Below are 22813 nucleotides of genomic sequence, written 5' to 3'. Positions count from 1 at the left end.
CTAATCTTACAAATACAGTCATCAGTATTTGGGGATCGCAAAGTGGTCAAAGACATGGAAATGCCTTGTGGTCAAATATTGTAGCTTATCCAAAGTTCTCTCATCTTTGAATACTATAATTTACAACAGCCATGACTGTTAACCTGGTGTTTGTCCTTCCATTTTTTTTCCTGCTTCCATTCTCGTATGTTAATCTACTTCAGCAATAATAACCTCTTATCACTAGTATCCCATTCTCCTTCCATCTCCATCCATCTGTCCCTCCCATCCTCCCAGAGTTCACCCTCATAGCTGAATACGCCCCTACTTCTCTTATCAGTAATATTACCCACTCTCGTCCCCATCCTTCTTTTCCTCCACCTCTCCTCATCCCCTTCTTTCCTTGAAACAAGTAGAGTGACGTGAACTTTTCAAATTGGTGTCAGCACTCTTCTCTCTACATCTCTGTTTTTTTCTCTCACTCTTTTTCTTCTGACATTATTAACAATATTTAAAAAAAATTCTCTGTCTCCCTCGTTCTCTTTCTTACACCATCTCTAATTTATTAACATTAGTCCACATTTCTCTCTTTCTCTGTGCCCTCTCTCCACAACTCTCCCTCCATCACTGCGGTTATACAATCAGAAATTAAATTGCCTGGGTCTTGGTTAGATAAGTGTGGCTATGAAGCCAGCCGAGCGGTAATTAGATGGTAAATTGGGGACATTAACGTTGGGTAGGCAGCCTGCTGTTTCTCTCTGCATTATCACAGCCCAGACACACCTTCAAACAACTACATTTACTATGACCTTTCCTCAAAGAACCTTAAGCTGTGTGGTTACATGTGTGCCCAACTATGTTTCTTGTTTCTATGTCCTTATAGGTATGTCTGTCTGCCAAATGTGTGTAGATGTGGCCTCACCCCTCAACACATTCCATGCTTATCAACCAAGTAGTATTTTCTCTTAGTTTAACTGTGTTGGCTGTTGTATTGTGACTGTAGATGAATCTCCATCTTAAACAACTCATAATTCTTCTTTTCATTAGTTAATAGCTTGACATAGACTCAACCTTGCAAACGATTACATCATCAAATTATCATTTGGACTCCTAAGTCTCTCACAGCCAGAGAAAAGTGGCATCATTAGGTGTTAACAACACCAAGATGGTCGTTTTCACACGCTAGAAGTCTGTAATTGCATGTAACAGTCTGTTTTACTGGGCTGCTCTCTGGTGTGAATTAATGCATGAAAAAATATTTTAATATTTTAAAATATTCTTTAGATGATACAAAAACTCATTAAGGTGTGTCAATTATGAATAATTGGACCATCCTCTAGGGAAGAACTTTCCAGTGTCTTGTGATACACAGTAGATATTTGACTAAAACTTCCAAATGCTAAGATATAACCTCCTGACTTTATCTTTGGTGTTTATTATCGTTTCACTTGAAATAACAAGGTCCACGATGCCCTTTCAGAATCATCTGAGATTAAGCTTTAGTGCTACAAGTGTAGCTGACAGCCGAATTACATGACTGGTCAGGCAGAGGTTAATCTATCTTAGTGGTTGGCCATAATGTGATGTTAAATGCTCCATTATAAAGCTAATAATGATGATGTATGACTAATGCTGTAAGAGTTGTCTCATCTGTTTGTTCTGTCATAGGCGGTCTGTTTGTCTGGTCTTGTGCACTGTTTATTGATGTATGGCTGGTAGTTTAAAGGTAGTCCAGTTTTCATGTCGTGCTGGCCTGGCCCGTCCTCTCATCTCTCAGCCTGTCACCTACCTAATGGGAGGCCATCCATCACATCTACAAACACAGACACACACACACACACACACACACACACACACACACACACACATTTGCACCTTCATAAAACGCCTATTATAAGGGGTCGTAATATCAATATTCATCGGCACCAGTATCTCAAAGACGTATCTGACTGCCTAACTTGCACTTACGGTCATACAAGCTATAATGGTCAGGTGTGCTGCACTATCGAGCAACGCCTGACACTACACCTAACAATTATTACAAAACTTTTGATTTAATTAGGGCACATGCTGCGCTGTCACATCTAGTGTGGCGTATCAGTGCAAGGTTGAGTGATACTGATGTCTATAATGGTGGATCTTGTCAATATTTATGCTCAGCAGTACCTCAAAGACCTCACTAGCGCCTGACCAACCTCTGATATTACACCTACAGTTTACGGCATGGGTCAAAATATCTTAATTAATCTGATGTCAGGCAAGAATAGAAAGACTCAATCAAGGTAGCAGTAGCAGGCAGAGTATACAAAAATGGTTAAATGTAACAACTGCAATGTTGGAGCATGTTGGTTACATAGAAATATTAGGTGCATGAACCAGTGAAGCCTGGAACTGCTGCCTGCTCCAGTTAATTGTAGTTTATTTTTCAGATGCTGATGGTTTTGCCTAGAAGTCGGTGTAATGGTGTGGGGAATATTTTCTCAGTATACATTAAGATAAAATGAAACTAGTATTCATTTCTGTGTAAACAATAACGTATCTCAGCACACATATCGAACATGAAGTAGGCAACTGACCAGTAAAAGCAAAACATTTAAACAGTAAAAAGAGAATGTGAAAAGTTACTTGTTAACACTCTGTGATGGTAATGTGTTACTCTTTTGCCTGCATTGGATGCATTTCAATTGGAACATCTTAACTTTTATTAAATGAAAACAGCCTCCCAGTTGATACAACACCATTCATTGTGTGGTCCCTGTTAGAGGTGGAACGTAACATTTGCTGTTGAAAAGTCCAAAGAAAATGACACTGTTAAATCAGCTTATTTAAATAAAGATTACCATAAGTGGTCTGCCAGACAAGCTATAAATCTTATTTAAAAAGAAGACAGATTTTTAAATCACTGGACAGACTTTGATGCCTTCAGCATATTAACAACAGTCTGACTTCAGCTGGCTTTGTTCCCATTACAGCCTGAATGCTTCTTTGCTTTCTAATGCACACAAACACACACATACACAAGGTGTGTGTATATGTGTTGACACTCCAACCACACAGTAATTGGTTGGAAATCAAAGAAACCTTAATCAGTAAGTAGACGGAATGTCATTGCTAATGTAGACATCCGTCCCTCTCTCTCTCCCTCTCTCTTCTACTCTTGGCTTTTCTTCTAGTTTTTCCTATGTGGATTCACACACATGACTCTTTTGTTTTCACGCCTTCTCTGCCCAAAGCTTCTCCCCTCTCCTCTAATCTTTTCCCATTCCTTTTTCCTCTTCGCCAAATGTAATCTTCTCCTTAACTCTCATCTCCTCTTCCCGTTTCCTTCCTTCTCCTCTCTCACCTCATCTCACTTCATCCGCTCTCATCGCGTCTCCTCCTTTCGTCTCTCTTCTTTCCCCAATTCCACTGGTACCAGACAGGAGTCGTCGTAGCGGAACTCCAACCTTAATGAAGATGAAACAGCCCAGTGTGTGTGTGTGTGTGTGCATGTGTGTGTGTGTGTGTATGTGTGTGTGAACAGTGCAGTGAAGTGCCTCTAAATTAAATTAATTTCTCATCCTCTACTTTCTACCTCTGCTCCAATATGTCTTTTTCTCTTTCCTTTTCAGGTTGATCAAACATAGTAGGATCCTACCATCCGTCTTTCAACTCATTATGGTAAGAAATCAATCTCACTTAATCAATTATTATTCAGCCAATCAGCAAAACACTTGCTCATTCACTCCAGTCTATGAATCAGTCAGCCTGTTAAAAAATCTGACAGTCAGCTAATCCAACCCAAACAATCTGTATTATTTTATGGCACTTCTGCTTTTTATTACAGCTCAGTTATATTCTGTATCCTTCCTTCTCTCTCCTCTCTCACTCGCTCCATCTAACCCTTATAGATGTATTTATGTAAATTCGTCCGAGTGGTGTTGACCTATTAGAAGGCTTGTGTAATTGACTGGCAGGTTAGCAATATAGAGTTAATAGAGTGAGAACGTGGACTCTATTAAGATCCCACACAAATGCACGGCACTTGTCTGTTATCAGCGAACCAAAACAATGTTTCCAGTAAACAGTTTACTTCACCTGACCCTTTATGCAGACGCACAAACACTAATGAACACACAAACACATACAGTACAGTGTGTTTTCAGCAAACCGAAACACTTACACACACACACACACTCAGACTTATTAAATAATTAGTGTTCTGCGTGGCTGCCTGTCCGGCCCCGACTAGCTGCATGCATGCAAAATGTTTAACACTGTTATCCATCAGCCTGATTAACTCCTATCCTGATTGTTTACTCTTGTCTCAACCAGTCATGTCAGGATCCATTAGTGCTGTCTGTATTGCTCACGTTTGGATTGATTTATGCTGCCTGAAACACTGTGATCTGGATGGATTACACCCGTCACTGGTGATCACACTTGTCAGGGCGAAACTCGCCTGCTTGTATTTGTCTAGGTGATAAAGTAGTTCTGCTTCAGACATGAAACGACTTCAGGAAGCTGGCTAGGTTCTTTAACTGGTGGGTTGCTGTGCCTGAGGAGGCAGAAGGCTGATCAGAGTGGGTTACGGTCAAATACTTTTTACAAACCCTGCCTCACTCATACTGTACGCTCTGTAGAGATATCACTAGGACATGTTGAACACTCTATGAGTTATGGAGCAGCACAGTGAGTCATTGTTAAAATAAATTTTACTCTGTTACTCTTCGTCAGGTTTAAGCTGTCACAAATGTCCTTTCACAGCTTATTAGTCCATAAAGATCAAAATAAATTAACTTTGTCATTTGTTGTTACTGACAGGCAGGTTGTCCTAGGCGTGAATTGATGTCATTGTCTTCAGCCTCAGGCTACTGCACATGACGAGCACCGGCCAAGCTTATCTGCCCATATTCAGATCACACTGATGCGCACAAACCCCGCGGGCAGAACTGATGTATCTCAGAGCCGATCAAATAGTGAAACGAGGGCAGGAGAGAGAAGGAGAAGTGAATTACTGTAGGAGGAAGGACGGAAGGTTTTATGAGTAGGAGAAAGAGGAAAGGAAGAGAGTAAAGGAAGAGCAAGCTAAGGAGGAGACGGCAGAGGTTGAGGACATAGGAACTAAGAGGAAAGCCAATCCATTAGCACAGGTCACAACTACACCAGCCGGTCATTGACAGAATTTATTCAATCCTTTGCTCAACGTTGTGCCCCAATAACAGTTTTCTCAGTAGTCTAACTGTATGATTCTTTTTAAATAAAACATATCAATTTTCTCTGTGTCTCACATGTGGAGAAATATTTGCCAATATTGCTGTGCTTCTGACAATAGAAATGAACATGTACACCTGTCAAATATGTTACAAAGTACAAAATTGTGTGTACAAAACAAAAAGAAAATTTGAAAATAGCTTATTTTAGGATCACTATTATACAGTAGCTTCACTGGTATTCAAAAGAGCTACTGAACTGTTATTTTCTATGATAAAATGATGATAAAGAAATTCAATCAGTGCACATACAATTCAGTTTTTTTCCCTTGCTGGCTGGCTTTGGTATTGTGTGGCCCACACAGACTAGAAAGGCGCTAGACAAGTATAGACCATTTATCACTGACCTTATATGCAATGAGGGGTTGTCCTGATTAGTTTATTGTTTTATTGTGAGTTTAAGGTGTGATGAAAGTCTATAACAAAACGTATCTTCATCGATAAACTGTGCTCACTGTGTATTAGTCCAACACAATACTTCTATTTATTTTATCTATCTGAAGCTATAACATTTAGTTTGATGTGATTAGATGTAAAAACAATCTGCATAGAAAACCTTTGACTGTTGTTCACTGACCTGTAACCTACTTATCCTGTCTCTTCCTCTGACTTGGTTTAGGCTAACAGTAGTAATGTTACCAGTGGGATGGTCCAGAATGCAGTCGCCTTGCTGTGTAATCTTAGTGGAGATGCAGTCTTGGACCTGGATCCGCTATACAAACAAGGTAAAGTAAAGAGGGAAGATTTAACTTCTGTTACACCAGTGTTATTTATTAGTGAGTGAGTTAAGTGAGTCCTTGAGGGCTTGATTGACCCTAAGACGCAGTGTGGCGGTATCATGTATCTACTCTGCCAGCATTAGTTATTGTCATGTTGCTTGTTGACATCTGCTGTCCTTCTGCTGTGTGTGTGTGTGTGTGTGTGTGTGTGTGTGTGTGTGTGTGTGTGTGTGCGCATAAGGCAGAGGCAGTGTTTTCTGTCCTTCAGCTATGGTGCAACTCAATAATGTTAGAATTCCCTGTCGATTGCAAGTGATTCAAATTCAAATTTATGGTGTGTGTCCTCCTGGAGTGAGGACATTTTTCAGAAGTTAGGTCATTTAACACCTAAGAGCTTGTCATTAATTAGAAGGAAGGAATAGTAAGTAATAAATCAGGCAGGGATGCAGCCTAAATCTATCATTAGAGAATGATTGAAGTAACTTAAAGAAAACATTTACAAACACTGAGCGCGTGTGTGTGTGTGTGTGTGTGTGTACCCCAAGTTCAACGCTGTAATTGCAAAGCTCGGCGGCAATGAAAATACAATATTACGTCATTTCTCATATTTGACTCAATATTTTCTGTCTGATTTGGTCTATCCATCTTCTCCTCTGCACCCTCTGCCTCCCCAAATCTATCACTCCTTTCTCTCCCTCTATTTCCATTGGGTCAGCAGTGCGGCAGTTCAGTAGTCAGCATCATTATCATCCAATCAGCTCTCCTCTCAACAAGAAACTGTCAACCCAGCACTAATACTGGCTGGGCAATTAACGCTATCTCTCCGCTCCTCTCCTCTCCTTTCCTCTCCTCTCCTCTCCTCTCCTTTTGCTTACTCTGTTGCCCTTTGCTGTATTAACTTGTTCTTCTCCTCTTGTTCCATTTCTTTTCCTCCTCTCATACCATGCACTTTTCCAATCTACTCTGCTCACATCTTGCCCCATCAAATCATCTCTATACTTTCCTCTGTTCCCATTTTGCCTCCTCCCCAATCCTCTATTTTGGGCTCCTCTTCTATTTTCTTCTCTCCTCTTCCTCCCTTCTTTTAGTTGTGGTGCACTCCAGATCAGTGTGGCGATGGCAAGAAAGAACGGAGAGGAGGAGAAGGGAGGAAGCGTGTATAATTGGCTTTTTAAGGTGTGACAGAGAGGAGGGGAAGGGTGGTGTGTGAGCATGTGTGTGTGTGTGTGAGCGTGTGTCTGTGTGAGTTTATGTTGAGAGGCAATGAAATAGACAGTGAAGAAGAGCAAAATAGGGAGGTGTTTTTTTTTGTGCTTGTGTGAATGTATTAGTGCTTATGCTTCTGTGTATGTGGGAAACTAAGAGATGTTTGTGTATGTGGATGCGAGAGCACCCTGTGTGTGTGTGTGTGAGAGAGAGAGAGAGAGAGAGGAGATGAGGTTTATAATTGGGCAGATTTGCCTCCGACTGAGATAATACCCCCTGGGGAATGAAGACATAGGGAGCAAAGAGAGAGAAAGGCAGAGATAGGGAGGGAGAGCAGAACAACAGAACGAAAAAGAAGATGGCAAAAAGCATGAGAGAGAAGAGAGAGGGAAAAGATGAGAGAGCCAGGAAAGCAAAATGGGAGGTGACAGAGTGGGACACACACACACAGAATGTGGTGCAGAGACAGAGAGGAGGCTGGATAGAGGAGAAATTTTGAGGTTGAAGTGAGTGACAAGTTGATAGACGGAGAGATAGAGTGAGGCGGGAGGGCAAGATTAACCTGATAGGGGAGTAAGAGACTCTTCCTAAACAAAGTTCAAAGTGTGAACATGTAGGAGACTAATGTAGAAAGTCTGGTTGTAATCTGATTGTCTAAACATATGAAGTCTAAAGCTTCTCTACCAAGAGTGAATTTGAGACTCATTTTGTGGGCACATAGATTTGATAAGGAAATGAACAGAGACAACAGAAATGATCAGAAGTGTTTGTATCCTGAGAAACCCCTGAGTTTGGTCTTCGGCTGAGGTACTGACAAGGTGTCCGTTAAAAGCGTGCTTGTAATTAATTAAAGGGGCTCCATGTGTCTTCAGAATCCTTTAAGGTCTTTGAGGTTCCTCTCTGTGTTTGATCCGCCACCAATCCTTGTTATTTCTCTTGACCTTCTGCGAGAAGCTCAGAGGACTTTTTTAGGTAATTGCCTCTGTGCCGGTGTTACCTACTTTCTGTGGAACTTGCATCTATAAATTGCCATTGGAAATTGATTCAGGCTTGGGTTCATTTCCCCAAACGGTGTCTAAAAAATTCTATAATAGTTCTTCCACGCTGTGTCCATATGTGTCCAATCAATAAAAATGCCCCCTGGCATAATTTATACCACAAAGATCTGTCTTGCATATTAATATTTTTTATATTTGCAAGAACCCAGGAGGGCACTAGATTGACAATTCTACATAATGGTAATCAATAAGTTACTGATGACAGTAAATCTAAGCAGTTTTGAAGTGTGTCTTGAGTTTATGCTGTTCATGGATTGCATTCATACCTGTGCAGTTTGCATTGCAGTCCAGTGTGAATAAACAATTATAACATGTGGTGATTTTTTCCTAACCTTAAACCCAGAACATTTTAACTTTAACCAACTAGTTTTATTTGTGTCACTGTTTAATTAGACGTTAATTTTGGGGGCTGTAGAAAAGACTTATAAGTTATCTTTTGAACAGTCATATGGGATGTATGCAATGCATTGACAAGCAACCTGTTATGTCGTTGGGTATGAAGTCTATTTTGGTATATATTTTTTGCTAGCTGGATGGTTGTGGTCCTGTAGATTCAATCAGGTTGGTTTCTTGATCAATGCATGAATGCTTAATACTGAGTGCACTACAGAATATGTTGGTAGTGGTCACTTCTGTTAGCCACAGGATGGGACCAGACATCATATAATAAATAAAATAAGTTTTCTAATAATTTTTTATATATCTATGTGTTGATGGAAATTAATAACACAAAAAGCATTCTCATTTAGATATTCAGTAAGCACATCAAGCACATACACAATTTCATCATGCTATACTTCACTCCATCCTTGAAGAAGACTTACCCAGATGTTGCATACATTATTGGGGAAAATCACATTATTGAAGCCACTTACAACCTTTAATTAAAGTTTATTTAAATTAACTGAAACATTATCCATTAGTCATATGTTATCAATTTAGTAGAGGTTTTCCTGTCCCCAGAAAACTTTCCTAATTTGCTTAGACAATAATGCTGTGAGCCATCTGTCCTGTTGATTCCCAGTAGAAAATCATTTTACATGGTTTATAAATAGATGATACTGCAAAGCATTGTAGAATGTCTATTTTTAACCTAGTTAAAGTCCAAACTCTAAAATAGGACAGAGCACAATGGTTTACACTACATAATTCCTCCAGTCTTAAAATGAGCACATAACATTAGTACATATGACATTTTAAAAATGTACTTGTTGGCATATGACATGATTACACAGGAATCAAGCAATTTCTGATGTATAGCTGACTGAGAACCAGAACGGAGCCAAACCAAGATAAGACTGGATCACGCTGCACAAACATGAAGTAATGTTATGAAACTTTTCCTTTCCTGTTGTCCCCAAATACAGTGGCTGTTTTAATATATAATGAATCTGCAGTGCTAATAAATGTGGGTCTCTGTTTTGACCATGTATTCGTAATGAAATGTGTGCAACGACACTAAGTACACATCAAACCGCACGTGCTATTTTTGTTCATTTCTATGAAAAATATAAATATATAATAATAAATATGTCAGTTGCTCACGTTAGTCTTTGAATTATTTTTCATGCAACTTTGTGAACTGTTTGTGCTCAGTGCATTCCCAGGATGCCTCTGTCTCCCACACTCCACAATGATTTACACGGTTTAATTTGGGAAGCTGTATGGAATATGGGTCTATAAAGTAAAGTTGTTGTGCATGATTTAATCAAGGGTACGCACAGAGGGTCAAGCATGCAGAAATGTCTTGTGCGTTGGAAATGTGTCAAATGTTATGTTGGAGACTGCAGTTGGAAAATGTGTGTCCTATGACGTCCAGAAGACGAGGGATTCAGTCAGCTATCTATCTATGAATCTACAGTGCAGTACAGACTCTGCTTTGCTGGCATTGCTGCTGTAGTCAGATTCCTATCTAAATGTCTTTTCTGGTTGAAGTTTTGGTTTTGTTTGTTTATTCATATTATTGAGTTTAAATCTGTAATGCATTTAGCCATTGCTGGTGAAATTCAGTCAGAGGAGTATATTGTATGCATTTGGAATTAATGTTTGGTATGCTTCGAATTCCTTTTCCAATTTCCAGCTTTGACTACTTCCTTAGCTCTGTAGATTTTTCTTTTTAGCCGACTTCAAAACTATGTGTAGCTTGACCTTTGTACATTAATTGTATATATTTTTTATTTATATTTTTCTATTGTGCTGTAACCTTTCAGAAATACATGTGTCCCTTCAACATAGCAAAATTGTAGCAGATTTTTATGGTGTTGACTCGGCCAGTTAGAAAATTAGGACTATTTCTATACCCTAAAAGTCCATATGATCACTAGTTACAAGCACTGTGTGTTGTATGTATATTCCCAATATGAGCATATGCTTCAAATATTTAGGTACACAGTCAAAGAGTAATTTTCCTTTTGATTACTTATGCAGCTGTAAAGCTTGGTTGATAGGTGGCTTAAATATCAGGATCAGATGGCTGTGTATAGTGATGGCTGCTACTCTCAGCAGATAATAACAGAATAATATTATTAACATACACTTGAGCTGAACTATCTAGAACAGGACTGCACTGTCAGATTACATTAACAGCAGAAGAGATCTTTGTTTGACTCAACAGTCCCAAGTAGAGCAGTCTGTTTATTTAAATATGAGGCTTGACAAAGCAACAGTTCATCTCACTGACAGCAGGCTAGCTTAATAGCTTTCTAGTGTCAGCAGTGTTGCACTTTCACTCACACAAATAAACACACACACAACATCTACATTCTAAATAAAGATCTATTGGAATAGAAAATAACACTGGGTGTATTTTCCCCAGTGAAGACAGTGATTTAATTTATTTGTTATTTAACTGTTACTTTTTTTGTGCATAGAAATGAAAATAAGGTAGAACTTTGGACTTCTTGATAGGCACTGTACATTTATTGGAACCCATATGTCATTACAGACAGAGCAGAATTTATCTAGTCTTCACATACAGAGGTGTGTCTCAGGGGCAGAAGCCTGCGGTAGCAAACTACGTTTCATGTTAACTTTAATGAGCAAAGGAACATGGTTTTGCACTTTAGTAAGAGCTATTTATTAACGGCTTGGCAAGGGTTAGCAGCTTTACAACATGTTCTACATCGGACAGTTTTCTAGGGAGGTATAAAGTGAGGTGACAGTGAAGTAGAAGAGATACAAAGAGAAGAACAGAATGTATTTTTAGATCTAATTTGAGTTGTCTTTTGCTGCTATTTGTGTTACCATTCTTAGGACTTGGATGTGTTGATACTATCAGATTGTCGCAGATGAATTCAAACTGCACAGCTTCGAGTGCTGTTTAAAGAGTTAAATGTTGAAGGCAGCTATTTTTCTCTGCTGGGCATATTGGTGCCAGTGAAATGCTAATCGACCTAAAAGGGAGAGTGTCCCTCATGTTGTGCAGGGGCTATCGATCTACTGTGGAGTCGAACCAGAGCCTGCAGCTACAGACATTTACTCAAGTCAGGCTCAGGTGTACCGTTGTGTATTTCCAACATACATGTAGGAGAGAGTGGGACGTGTCTTAGTTGTTTGAAACGTAGAAGTAGGTTGATTTGCTTGGTTACAATCTATGATGGGCATTCATGTTAATGATTTAATGAGCTTGTGAGCAAACTGATATTTTTGTAAATGTGATATTTCCTAGTGACAATGAAGAGACAGGCAATAAAGATACATGTTTCCTGTGCAATGTTTACACCAGAGTGTAAAATATAGTTGTTTTGGTACCAACAAGTCATTGTATCCAAAACTCGAGTGACTGTATCCAATTGCTTTTCTTCTACTGCACAGGTCTAATAGAGGTGGTGGTGAGCACCCTCTCAGAGGCTGCACTATTTCACCTGGATGGAGAAGGGCATGGGAGGAAGGTCAGCCATCTTGTTTTACAAGCCCTTCTGGAGCTGCTTCACAACATCTTAAAACAAACATCTGTTGTTGTCCGCTCCGCACTGCAGGTATGGACACTCACTGCCCTCTCTCCAACAATGGTCATCAAGCTGCCTATGAGCAAGGCATAGAACTAGGGCTGGGCAAGTTAAAGCGTTATTATCGCGTTAACACATTAATTACTTAACACCGACAATTATTTTATCTCACGTTAACGCAGTATTTATTATTATTATTTTGAAAGTTCGTTGCTCTCTGGCTCTGAATACACACATACAGTCAAACCCTGGGTCACAGGAGGGGTGGGATGTTGATCAGCCTGCAATCACCCACCCAAACAAGCCGTGGAGGGAGGCTTCGGGCAGGTGCAGCGTGTGGGAGAAGTAGATAGACAAGCGAACAAATGCCATAGCGAAGTGGATAGCTAAACACTGCATGCTGATTAGTATTGGGAAGATATCGATCTTAGGAACATTCTTAAAATCGTAACGTAGTTGCTTGGCCCCGCGGGGTTGCTCTTTGCTCCAGTGATCAGACAAGGAGACAAGCGCTCCACGAGTAAACGGCAGGCGCTCTATGGATAGTAACCATGGCAAAAACTTCTGTGTGTTACACAGCTGTAGCCTATTTAACATAAGTTAAAATTATAGGCTACATAACTTTACCTGATAGACCTACATGGAGTTTTGCGGGGATGCTCTGCCATGCGAATTCCCTCCTGTTGATGTCCTATTTAGTCAACAGTGATAGATTCTGGAAACTCACAAATAGCGAGGATACAAAAGTTCAAAACAATTCAACTTCTAACAGGGACACAAGAAAAGACTGTGACAAAGACTGTTTCTGCTGCTCCCTTATGAAAGAAAAATGTTTCTGCTGATACTTGTTCAGAAAAAAAACAAATAAAGAGATCTCTCTGATCGGGGTGGGAATCACCAGATGCCCCACGATACGATATTATCACGATACTTATGTCACAATATGCTATTATTGCGATTTTAACAATATTGCGATGTATTGGAATTTATTACTTTTTTCCAAATTTAAATTGTGTCCCCAAAGGAAAACTCCTTTTCTAGTGGACTGAAAAAGCTATTGATTTTATTATTATAGTGCCAAAAAATTAAAATTCTCATGTACAATTTAGATGATAAAAGATCAATACTTGGCGTTTATGTACCGATATTGTACAGTATTGCCATGGAAAATATCGCTATACTATGCTGTATCTATTTTTTCCTCCACCCCTAGACTCTGACTCTTGATAAAAGGTAATGCCCTGGCAGTGGCAAATAGCTTGTGTTTTATATATGATTTGATTACATTAATGTTTAAGTTAGGATTTACAATATTTTATTGTGACTGTGTAGGCTAAAGGGCATACTGCTGGTAAAAAAGCACCTTATTTGTTTAAAGAGTTTGCAAACCACATGTTATCGCACTTTTGTGTAAATAGCTGTACATTTAAATTAAAAGTGTGCAATACACTACTTTAGAATTCATTATTCAAGTTTGAGCATAACAATGCAATTAATCGTAGAAAATCATGCGATTAATCGCATTGGGTTTTATTGAAACATATTGAGGCTCTTGAAGTAGTTTAAAAAACAATATCATATATTTTTTAAATGGTTGTTAGCTGTGTGTCAGTTGTTTTACTGCATCATGTTACACTGGTCTATATAAGGTGTTGTATTTCCCACATTGGTTCACCAGTATTTACCAGTTTCATCTCTGTTGAGCACAGAATCACAAAGTCAACTCCCTCAAAATGTTGCCCTTGTATCATTTCTCGTGGCGTGTCTGTGTGTCCATTGATGTGTGCAGTGGAAGCTAGCAGGTTTAAGCAACTGCAATATTGAAGTTGTGGACTCAGGAGAAAGTGGATGAGGTCCCGAGTCCGTGGGACACACACACACACACACACACACACACACACACACACACACACACATTCACACATTCATACTCACAGGCATACACAGAGGGGCCTGTCTGGCTATGTCCCTGCGGCCTCATTATCACCACTGGCTTTGTCCTCAGCTTGCCTCCCTACACTCACGGACACACATTCACATACGATCACACACACACACCAGCCCCCATCTCCCCATACGTGCACCCCAGCACATACATATTAATGCATGGACAGGGGGGTGGGGGGGCTAAAAGGGGAGGCAGGGTAAAAGACTGAGTGGAAGAGGGAAGGACAGAAGAGGGAGAGGGCAGGATGGAGAGACAGAATGAGAGACAGAGATGGAAAAGGGAGCAAGCAGAATGTGCAGCAGAAATCAATTCTATGAGAAATGCAAAGCTCATTAAAAAGAAAACTTCTGCCCAAACCAAATTCATTTGGGTAATAAGGTCTGATAAGGAGAGAGGACGTGACTAGACCGCTCTCCCAAAACTATTACTCCGTTGGTCGAGAGAGAGAGTCAGAGAGAGAGTCAGAGATTATGTATACTACAGAAGAAAAAAGAGAAGGAGAGAGTGAGCATAACCAAGAAGAATTGGCTTTGGGAAAGAGAGAGAGAAAATATGTGTCAGTATTAATCACATTATTCCACTGCTAATTGGCCTGAAGTTCCACTATAGGCATGAACTAAACTAAAATAAGCGAAAGTGAGGGACAGAGGTGCTAATTGGGGAGGGGGACTGAGATCTTAATGAGAATGAGATGCAATAAAAATGACTTGATGTGACAAATAGAAAATTGTTAGGACCACATCGAATGTTAAAGGAGAATTAAAATAACACAACATGCAGAAAAACTATTTCCTCTTGTAGTCTATTTAGTCTTTCTCTGTCTATCTCAGTCTGTCAGAATCTGTCTTGGCAGGTCTCTGGATCCATCATTATTGACTGTCAAATCTCTATAAATGATTTAACGTGTGTGTGTGTGTGTGTGTGTGTGTGTGTGTGTGTGTGTGTGTGTGCGTGTGCGTGTGCGTGTGCGTGTAGAGCCAGAGGCTATCTTGTCCAGCAGCAGCGATGGAGGCAGCAGAGAAGCTGCTCCTGGAAAACCGACCCCTGAGCCAACTCAGCACACACCTCATTCACACGGTGAGACCAACACTCACAGTGTGTGTGTATATCTGAATGCCTTGCATTCATACACATATTTTCTGTTTTCTCCTGCATGCTTGTTTGTGCACTGTATGTCTAAATGTATGCCTGATACAGTGAGACAAACTGTGTATGCATGCTTATTTATGCAAGGAAGTGTGTGAGAGAACATGCCTGTTTGTCTGGTTAATTGATCCTTTATGTTGTGTCAGGTCTCTGGGTATGATTTCTACCTGTGAGTAATACTTGATAATTGGTATTAGTTAGCAGACAGAGTGATACAAGTACTGATACAATATAAAGATCTCTAGTTCAAATCAACTGCTTACATTGAAAGTGACACCTTATGCAGCACTTTTCACCAGTTGCTAATGCTGCAACTGGTCCCACAAATTAGTTTGAACTGCTCATAACAAGCCAGTCTGATGTCCACGTCAGTGCTGTTAAGTAGGTAAAATGCAAAATTTCTAACACAACTTTTCCTGTCCTTTCTTCTTTAAGATTAGACTAACCTGACCAGTAAAACCATCTGCCACTGTTATGGTAACTAACAGCTTCTGGCAGCTTCCTCCCAGACTAAATATGTCAATAGTCAAACCTAACTCCCATTTCTGACTGCACTGTAAACAGCAACACTACTGACCAAGCTTTGTTTAAAAGTTCTTCCTTAATTAGCTGTCTTCCAAAGCAGGGTGCATACGTCTGTTATGGTAATGAAGTTAATCAAGCAGTCCTACAGTAAACTAATTTCAAAGAGACAAATAAAATGCTTGAAATGCATTTTCATGCACAGACTCTGAGTCTGTCTAATTCTTTCATACAGTTCTGTTAAAGTTACAGGTTACGTAGTTTTCTGCAAACGTACTGACTCTGCTACATGTGCTTCAGTGTACGATGTTTAATAAATGAACTATGCTCCTTGCAAACTGTTTGATGCAGATTATTATTCTACTTCTAAAGTAATTATACTACAGTTATTACAAATATTACTTGCAGAAATCTGCAGACAAGGCTGTCACATCTGTAAGTACCAGCACAGAAAGTGATGCAATCTGAAAAATAGTAAGATAAGAGTGGGTACAATCTTGGCCTTTCCTGCTGAGAGAAATGTGGAAATGTTATCGCAGTAGGTGTTATCGGGTTAGGAAAGTGGGGGGTGGAGGAGAAGAGGAGATCTCAAGGGACACCATAGAGGTTTTTACTTATATATACTTGACACATTGAGTGTTGGGTGGGCGTCTGACACACCCCCGGCTTCCGCTCAGCCCCTTTGCCCCATGGGAGATTAGTGGGATAGAGAAAGAAGCAGCATTAATCAGAATCAGAATCAGAAATACTTAATATGGTCCTTGAATCTAATATCATTAAAACTGCAAAACTTGCTTGTGTTAAAAGAATACAGTTCTGAAGAATAGTGGTCTAATGATTTACACAGTGTATGAAGTTTATTCATCTGGCAAGGGGTCAGTTACCATTTGTGTCTAAGTGAACATCGATCCTGGATGCTTCCGTGTAACATTTGTCGATGTTTACCTGATATGGCCTCCAAATAAGTTGATTCAAATAGAGTAAGTAGTTATAACTGTTAATGTAAAATTTTCTATAGATTATCATTACAAAGCTCCAAAATACCATTACAACTCAGGCAAATTTGTAATTTTTTCACATAGTGGCTGTGATTATTAATTGTAAAAAATAATTATCTTGAAAGTGTGCTTTAATATACTGAGCTGTGTGTGAAAGTATCACTTCATGATTTCATATTTCATTTAATATTGTATTTATGATCTGCACTGTAAGTACACCTAGAAGAAGGAGAATTCAATCAGTTGCTTCACTTTATTTTGGCCCATGGCCCATAGCAACCACAGTAACATAAATAGAAACATGCTGCATGAAGTTATTTCATCGTTCCATTTATTAACAGATTTTTTCTCCTTGTAGCTGTCCACTGAAAACCAGGAGGTTTGGGAGGAGTCTATTCAGTGTCTGTCCCTACTTGTCCAGCTGTATGGAGGGGAGGGTTGTGACTGCCTGTCACCTTCCTGCTTGCAAAACTTTTCACACGTGCTGCACACACACATGCACACTGGGACTCCCCGAATCCAACGCACAACACTTAGGATCATCAAACGACTGGTGAGTACAGTATACATTTAGGTAGGCAGACACACACAGAGACACAAACAGACCAACATCTGTGCACTTACATAGAAATGTCATGTTAACACTGCTTGTATGACATTTAATCAAATATCAATTTGTGCTCTGTGCCCCCCTTTTCAGGTGCTAGTTTGTTCAAATCGCAGCACTGAATCCTGTTTGAATATCTCTGTATGATTCAAGAATCTTGGCCCTGTGTTTGTTTGTATTTTGAGGGTTAAAATATTAACTGCAGAAGGAATATATTGGAATAATAAAAACAAACTCAGTGCAGACAGCCCTGCTGTGCTGCTGTTCTGAAAATAGAGTGTAGTTTCACCAGAACAAGACAGAAGGAGCAAGACGGATGGGGAGAAAAGGTGTTGGTTTGTATCTGCCTGTCACTCTGTTTGAATGTCTGTCCAATTTTGTCTGATAGTCAAAATGATTTGTAGTTCAGGCCAAAGACTCGTCTGACTCTGAAAGAGAACACACTGCAGTAAAGCAGGTGGAGATTTATTGAAGCTTCTACTACCCAAAATGTACTAAATAACATTAGCTCCATGTGGAAGCAGCTAACATTCACCAGGATTTCACAATTCACTTATTCAGGTAGAAATTAAATGAAGGCAGTCAAACAACATATGTGGTATATATATCCTGCCTAACATTCCTAGGAAATCCTATAGGATGATTCTGCGGTACTACATTTACCCACAGTGTCCGCTACTTGGCCAGGGTTTGCATCCTTTCTCTGGCCAGAACAATGAATGTTGACTTTAATAAACCATGATGGCAGCATGCCTGTAACCTTAAAATTTGGTTGCCTAAATTTAAGCATGCTTAAGTTGTCATGCTACTGACACAACAAGATATTTAAAAAATGTGCTAGAACTTTGCAGAATTGTCCAGTATTAACTTGAACAGCAGGGTAAAAGAGGGGCAGGGTTGGTGAGGGCAGTCCAGTGAAAATTCATCATAAAAAGTCAACACGACCAGTTTGAAAAATTGGATGGTTTTTCTCTAGACCCCTATGAATTATGTAAAATGCATTCCTAATGTTTTGGCTTGGCCGCAGGGTCATGAAATAGTTTCTGCACATGGGACACAAGGTCAGCTGTCACCCTGACATCATATGATCTGACTGAAGGCTGTGCCTGGAGGGGGGCGGGGGATTGCATGTGTGCAAGAGTGCGTGTGTATTTTTGATTCCTCTCACTAATGAGTTCCAGCCACCTGAACCACCCACACACAAACTCCGTCACACACACGCTCACAGACTTACCTCTTTCTCTTTTTGTGTCTTTTGTAGCAAATTTGTCCCCTTGTGCAAACTCCCTCATTACCCTCTGTGCTAACAGCTACAGTAACATCAAGGTGTGTATTCTCGATCCTGCTCACCACCCTGAGCAACACACACAAAACTATGTGTGTGTGTTTCAGCCATTTCCTCATAGCTAGTACATGAGTCACTAAGCAGCTCATTGCTAGGAGAAGAACTAATTTATTTGCCCAAAAAATACCCATCTACCATTCTGCACATTTCGTTATTTGACTCATTGCACATTTAAATTTAAAAGATTTAAATATTAAAGTTCCCTCAGAGAACTGTTGCAATACTTTCCCCCCGTCTTGTGCCTTTTTCCCATAGGAGTCCAATAGCTAAAGTTTTAAAGAAGCTGTTTAAAGTTTCAAGAAAGCCTGAAATCAACATCTTATAACTGTTTGCTAAGTTGACTTTCCTTGAATCTCATTACCAATTCACAGAGAACAATATGCAGCTTTGAAAGAATGCAACAGACATTCGTTATCCACAAATCACACTTTTTCACAGATATACCATCACAGAAACACAGTGACTCATATTCGCTCTCAAACACACACCCACACACAAGTGCCTGCCCTTTAACAAAGGCTTTTTAATTATCTTCCATTGATTTCATGGCTCCGCTAATCTCAATCAAAGATCCCGGTAATAGCTTGGAAACTGAAAAGGAGGAGAGAGGGAGAATAAATCAAGTCTGAATTAGTGAAATTTTCAACTTGTCTTTTTTTTTCTCAACACACAACTTGGAAAGACTTAAAAGGGGAATGCTAATTAAATGAAAAGGGATTCGTAAGAAGTTGTCAGGGAAATAATAATTTATTATTTCTTTTTAAACAGTTTTATTACTGTACAAGCATTTATAAACTTAGTCGTCTGCCTCTGTCAACACTGAATTTATGGTGTTCAGTGATTGGTCCCCAAATATGAATGTACATGTGTGTCTTTCTCAAACTCATTTCACATATAAACCGCCATAAATCCATTATGTCAACTTGTCCAACACAAATAGTGTTTATTAATATGTATTATTTTGTGTAAATTGAGTTAACACACTACAGGATATTGTTGTCAATGCTGTCCTGTTCATACTACACTCTTATGTCTAGAAGCTTCCTCCTTTCTCATCTCCAGAGGCTGAAATATCTCAGCACAGAGTCTCCAAAATGTCAAAGCATATTATGTCCAGTTATAGTGACATTTTACATGTTTGAGCTGGAAACATGGAAAAGTATTTGTCCATCATCCATCCATCAGTCACTCAGTTGCAGTGCTTCCAGCTTGGCCAGTTGTTCACTTGGAAGTTGAGTCATTTATGACAAAAATATCTCGTGTGGCGAGCTGGCCAAAAGTGGGCAGAGCCACGTGATTGTGTCTAAAGTGAACCGTATAAAAATGTATATTTCCAAGCGGATTGAACTAAATAAACACATTCAAGTTCAACAAGTTTTCAATTTCATCAAGACAATGTCCCAATGCCTGAACAAGTGTTACAGCTAGCTATGTGGTTTGGTTATGCATCATAGGAGAAAGCCCTGGCACCTATTGTGTTGAGGTTGATGGCTAGTAGCGCCAGTACACCTGCTGTGTAAGACCGCAGGGAGCGAGGTGGAGTGTAAGTCTGTAGGAGGCCTGTGAGATAAGCAGGGGAGAGATTGTGGAGAGCTTTGAATGTTAATAATAAGATTTTAAAGTTAATCCGTTGTGACACAGGGAGCCGGTGTAATTGAATCAGCTAGGGAGTGACATGTTCTGTGGACTTTGAGCGTGTAATGATGCCTGTTCTGGATGAGTTGAAGTCGGTGAATACCTTTATTGGGGATGCCTGTTAGGATCGCATTGCAGTAGTCAATGCGTGATGTGACCAAAGCATTGATTAAGACTTCTGTGGAGTGTTGCGTTAAAGCAGGGCGTAGTCTGGTGATGTTTCACAGATGGAAAAGGGAAATCTTCATCCTCAACATTGTTCATGACTGGAGAAAGAAAGGGTACTGTCCAGGATAGCACCAAGGCTCTTAACCTACTACTGTTTCATCTCGTGTCGGGCACAGACCTGGCAAGTCGCACATATTTGTTGTTGATTGTTGGTCTTTGTTGTCGTATATATTTTTTATGTTGTCAGTTCATATATTTATATGTACACAATATTCTCTTCCGTTGCGTTACTTCTGCACGGCACAGACCCAGAACAATGCACATGTATATATCTGCAACGTTGTTCTTCCATTCCATATTTATATATTTCTACATTTATTTATGTTGACTGTATGTTTGTCTACGTGTAGCACCTTATCACCACAGCAAATTCCTCGTATGTGTAAAACACTACTTGGCAATAAAGCTCCTTCTGATTCTGATTCTAACCTGTGTGGAGACAAAGTGTAGATTTAGGACCAGTGAGCAGCTCAGACTTCCCACTGTTGAATTTTAGGGAGTTGTTTGTCATCCGTGTATATTATGGAGACAGGCAGTGGGGGTACTGGAAGCGAGAGTAGAACTGGGCTTAGTGCATCTGCATAACAGTGTAATGGATACCATAGTGCTGCTGGAAGATATAGTGCGAGCAGGTAAATAATAAACACACGTGGCCCCATCACTGAACCTTGTGGTACTCCGTGGTGAACTCTGGACCTTTCTGGCCGGTAATTCTGAATTAGAATAAAATGTGTCCTGTCTACAAGATAGGAGGGAAACCACTGATTCACGGTGCTCCCTCTCTCTCGTTCTCTGCTGTCAGGTACATTATCACTTGTTTGAAGTTAATATCTATTATGATGGCCCTAAGCTGTCTTTCTGAGAGGTAACGTCTATTTGTCTGTCTCTTGTCTCTCATCTGACTTTGCGTTCAGAATTACAGAGTCAGGGTGTTGGTCAGGTAGAGATGGGGGAGAGGAGGATGAAGAGGGAGGAGAGGATGAAGACGGTGGAGGGCAGGGATGGAGAAGGGATGATAGGTTGGCAGACACACATAAATGTCCCCTTACCCTGCTGATGGGGAAGGCGAAGTGTGTGCGTGCGTGTGTTTGTGAAAAAAGTAAGCGGGTGAGGGGAGTGTCTTTGTCTCCTCCTAACCCCGTTGCCTAGCAACAGCCATGCCGTGCCACGGGAGAGACAGAGGTGATGATGACACCAGAGATCAGAGAGAAAACACCAAACACGTGGACATACATCCACTCAACACACACACACACACACACACCTTAAAGAGACATAGGCAACACAGTTTTTATCATTTATTGGAATAAATTTGTTCCACAACAAACTGTCACCGTAATGTTAAATCAGATCTTATATCAGAACCTAACTTTGCAACAGTAAATGCCGCCTTTTTAAATGGAGAACCAACCTTAACACACACACAGAGCAGTCTGTGGACCAGGTGTTCCTGGGTGGGTGTGGAGCCTAGACATCTTGGTGTAGGGAGACATGTCAGGACAGGAATACAATCAGAGGGATGACAAAGACAAGATACATGACGTAAGTAAGGAAATTCAGTGAAGGAAGAGAGGGGAATGCTCTTTAGCTGACTACTTAGTAGAATCCAGAGTGTTGTATAAATTCAGCAGTAGAATCAAAGAGTTAATTCATGGACAAACAAATGACCACTACTGAGGAGCAGTAAGGAGTGCAAGAATCAAAATGACAAGAAGGAAAAATTAAAGGACTTATTTGAAAAGGCACTAATGTAACACCGCGTGTGGGTGTGCATTCAGCTGGATTTTTAGCCAATTAGCTCTATGATCAATTTACTTTGAAATGTCATTGACAAATGATTGTGATGCCACTCAGCAGTTGTTTGTAGTAACTTGCAAAATGATTCTGTGACAGACTAGTGTTTCTTATAATGTAGTGGTCTATGGGATGGTTTTCACTGGTGCTGTGAAAAGAAAACAAAGGATGTGAAAATTATATTTCCAATGTACTAACGTGTCATCATTGGTTTCTTATTATTATAGATAATGGTTATAGTTGCTTGTCTTCTTCCTCTTTGTCCTACTCATGTCATTTATTGACCTTTAGCAGGATGACTCATGGAGGCTTGTAGGGGACTGGCATGCTTTACTGACTTTTTGGCTCTTAGATTGGACAAGTATTACTTTACAAGGTGGTGAAGTTTGTGTTTGCAAAACTGGATAAAGAACTTGTTTTAAATACAAA

At 39.9% G+C, this 22813-nt stretch overlaps 1 protein-coding gene across 2 annotated transcripts in view; it reads left to right on the top strand.

The window, feature by feature from the left end:
• The window catches only part of ulk4 (unc-51 like kinase 4), an 83222-nt gene that overhangs the window by 51547 nt on the left and 8862 nt on the right, over positions 1 to 22813 (top strand). Inside the window, exons 31-36 of one of the 2 annotated variants that reach the window (XR_005443462.1) lie at positions 3591 to 3639; positions 5851 to 5956; positions 12028 to 12191; positions 15085 to 15186; positions 17134 to 17328; positions 18644 to 18708. Coding sequence is in view for 1 of the 2 variants with exons in the window: in XM_038711993.1 (XP_038567921.1) it covers positions 3591 to 3639; positions 5851 to 5956; positions 12028 to 12191; positions 15085 to 15186; positions 17134 to 17328 (616 nt within the window). In the remaining variant the exon portion in view is untranslated. The remainder of the gene's footprint in view (positions 1 to 3590; positions 3640 to 5850; positions 5957 to 12027; positions 12192 to 15084; positions 15187 to 17133; positions 17329 to 18643; positions 18709 to 22813) is intronic. The other variant, XM_038711993.1, reaches the window with a different exon arrangement.

This window comes from Micropterus salmoides, unplaced genomic scaffold (assembly GCF_014851395.1).
Source record: "Micropterus salmoides isolate LMB-PRFRI ecotype aquatic unplaced genomic scaffold, ASM1485139v1 Ms_hic_scaffold_11, whole genome shotgun sequence".
NCBI lineage: Eukaryota > Metazoa > Chordata > Actinopteri > Centrarchiformes > Centrarchidae > Micropterus > Micropterus salmoides.
This window is presented reverse-complemented; position numbering and strand designations above follow the sequence as displayed.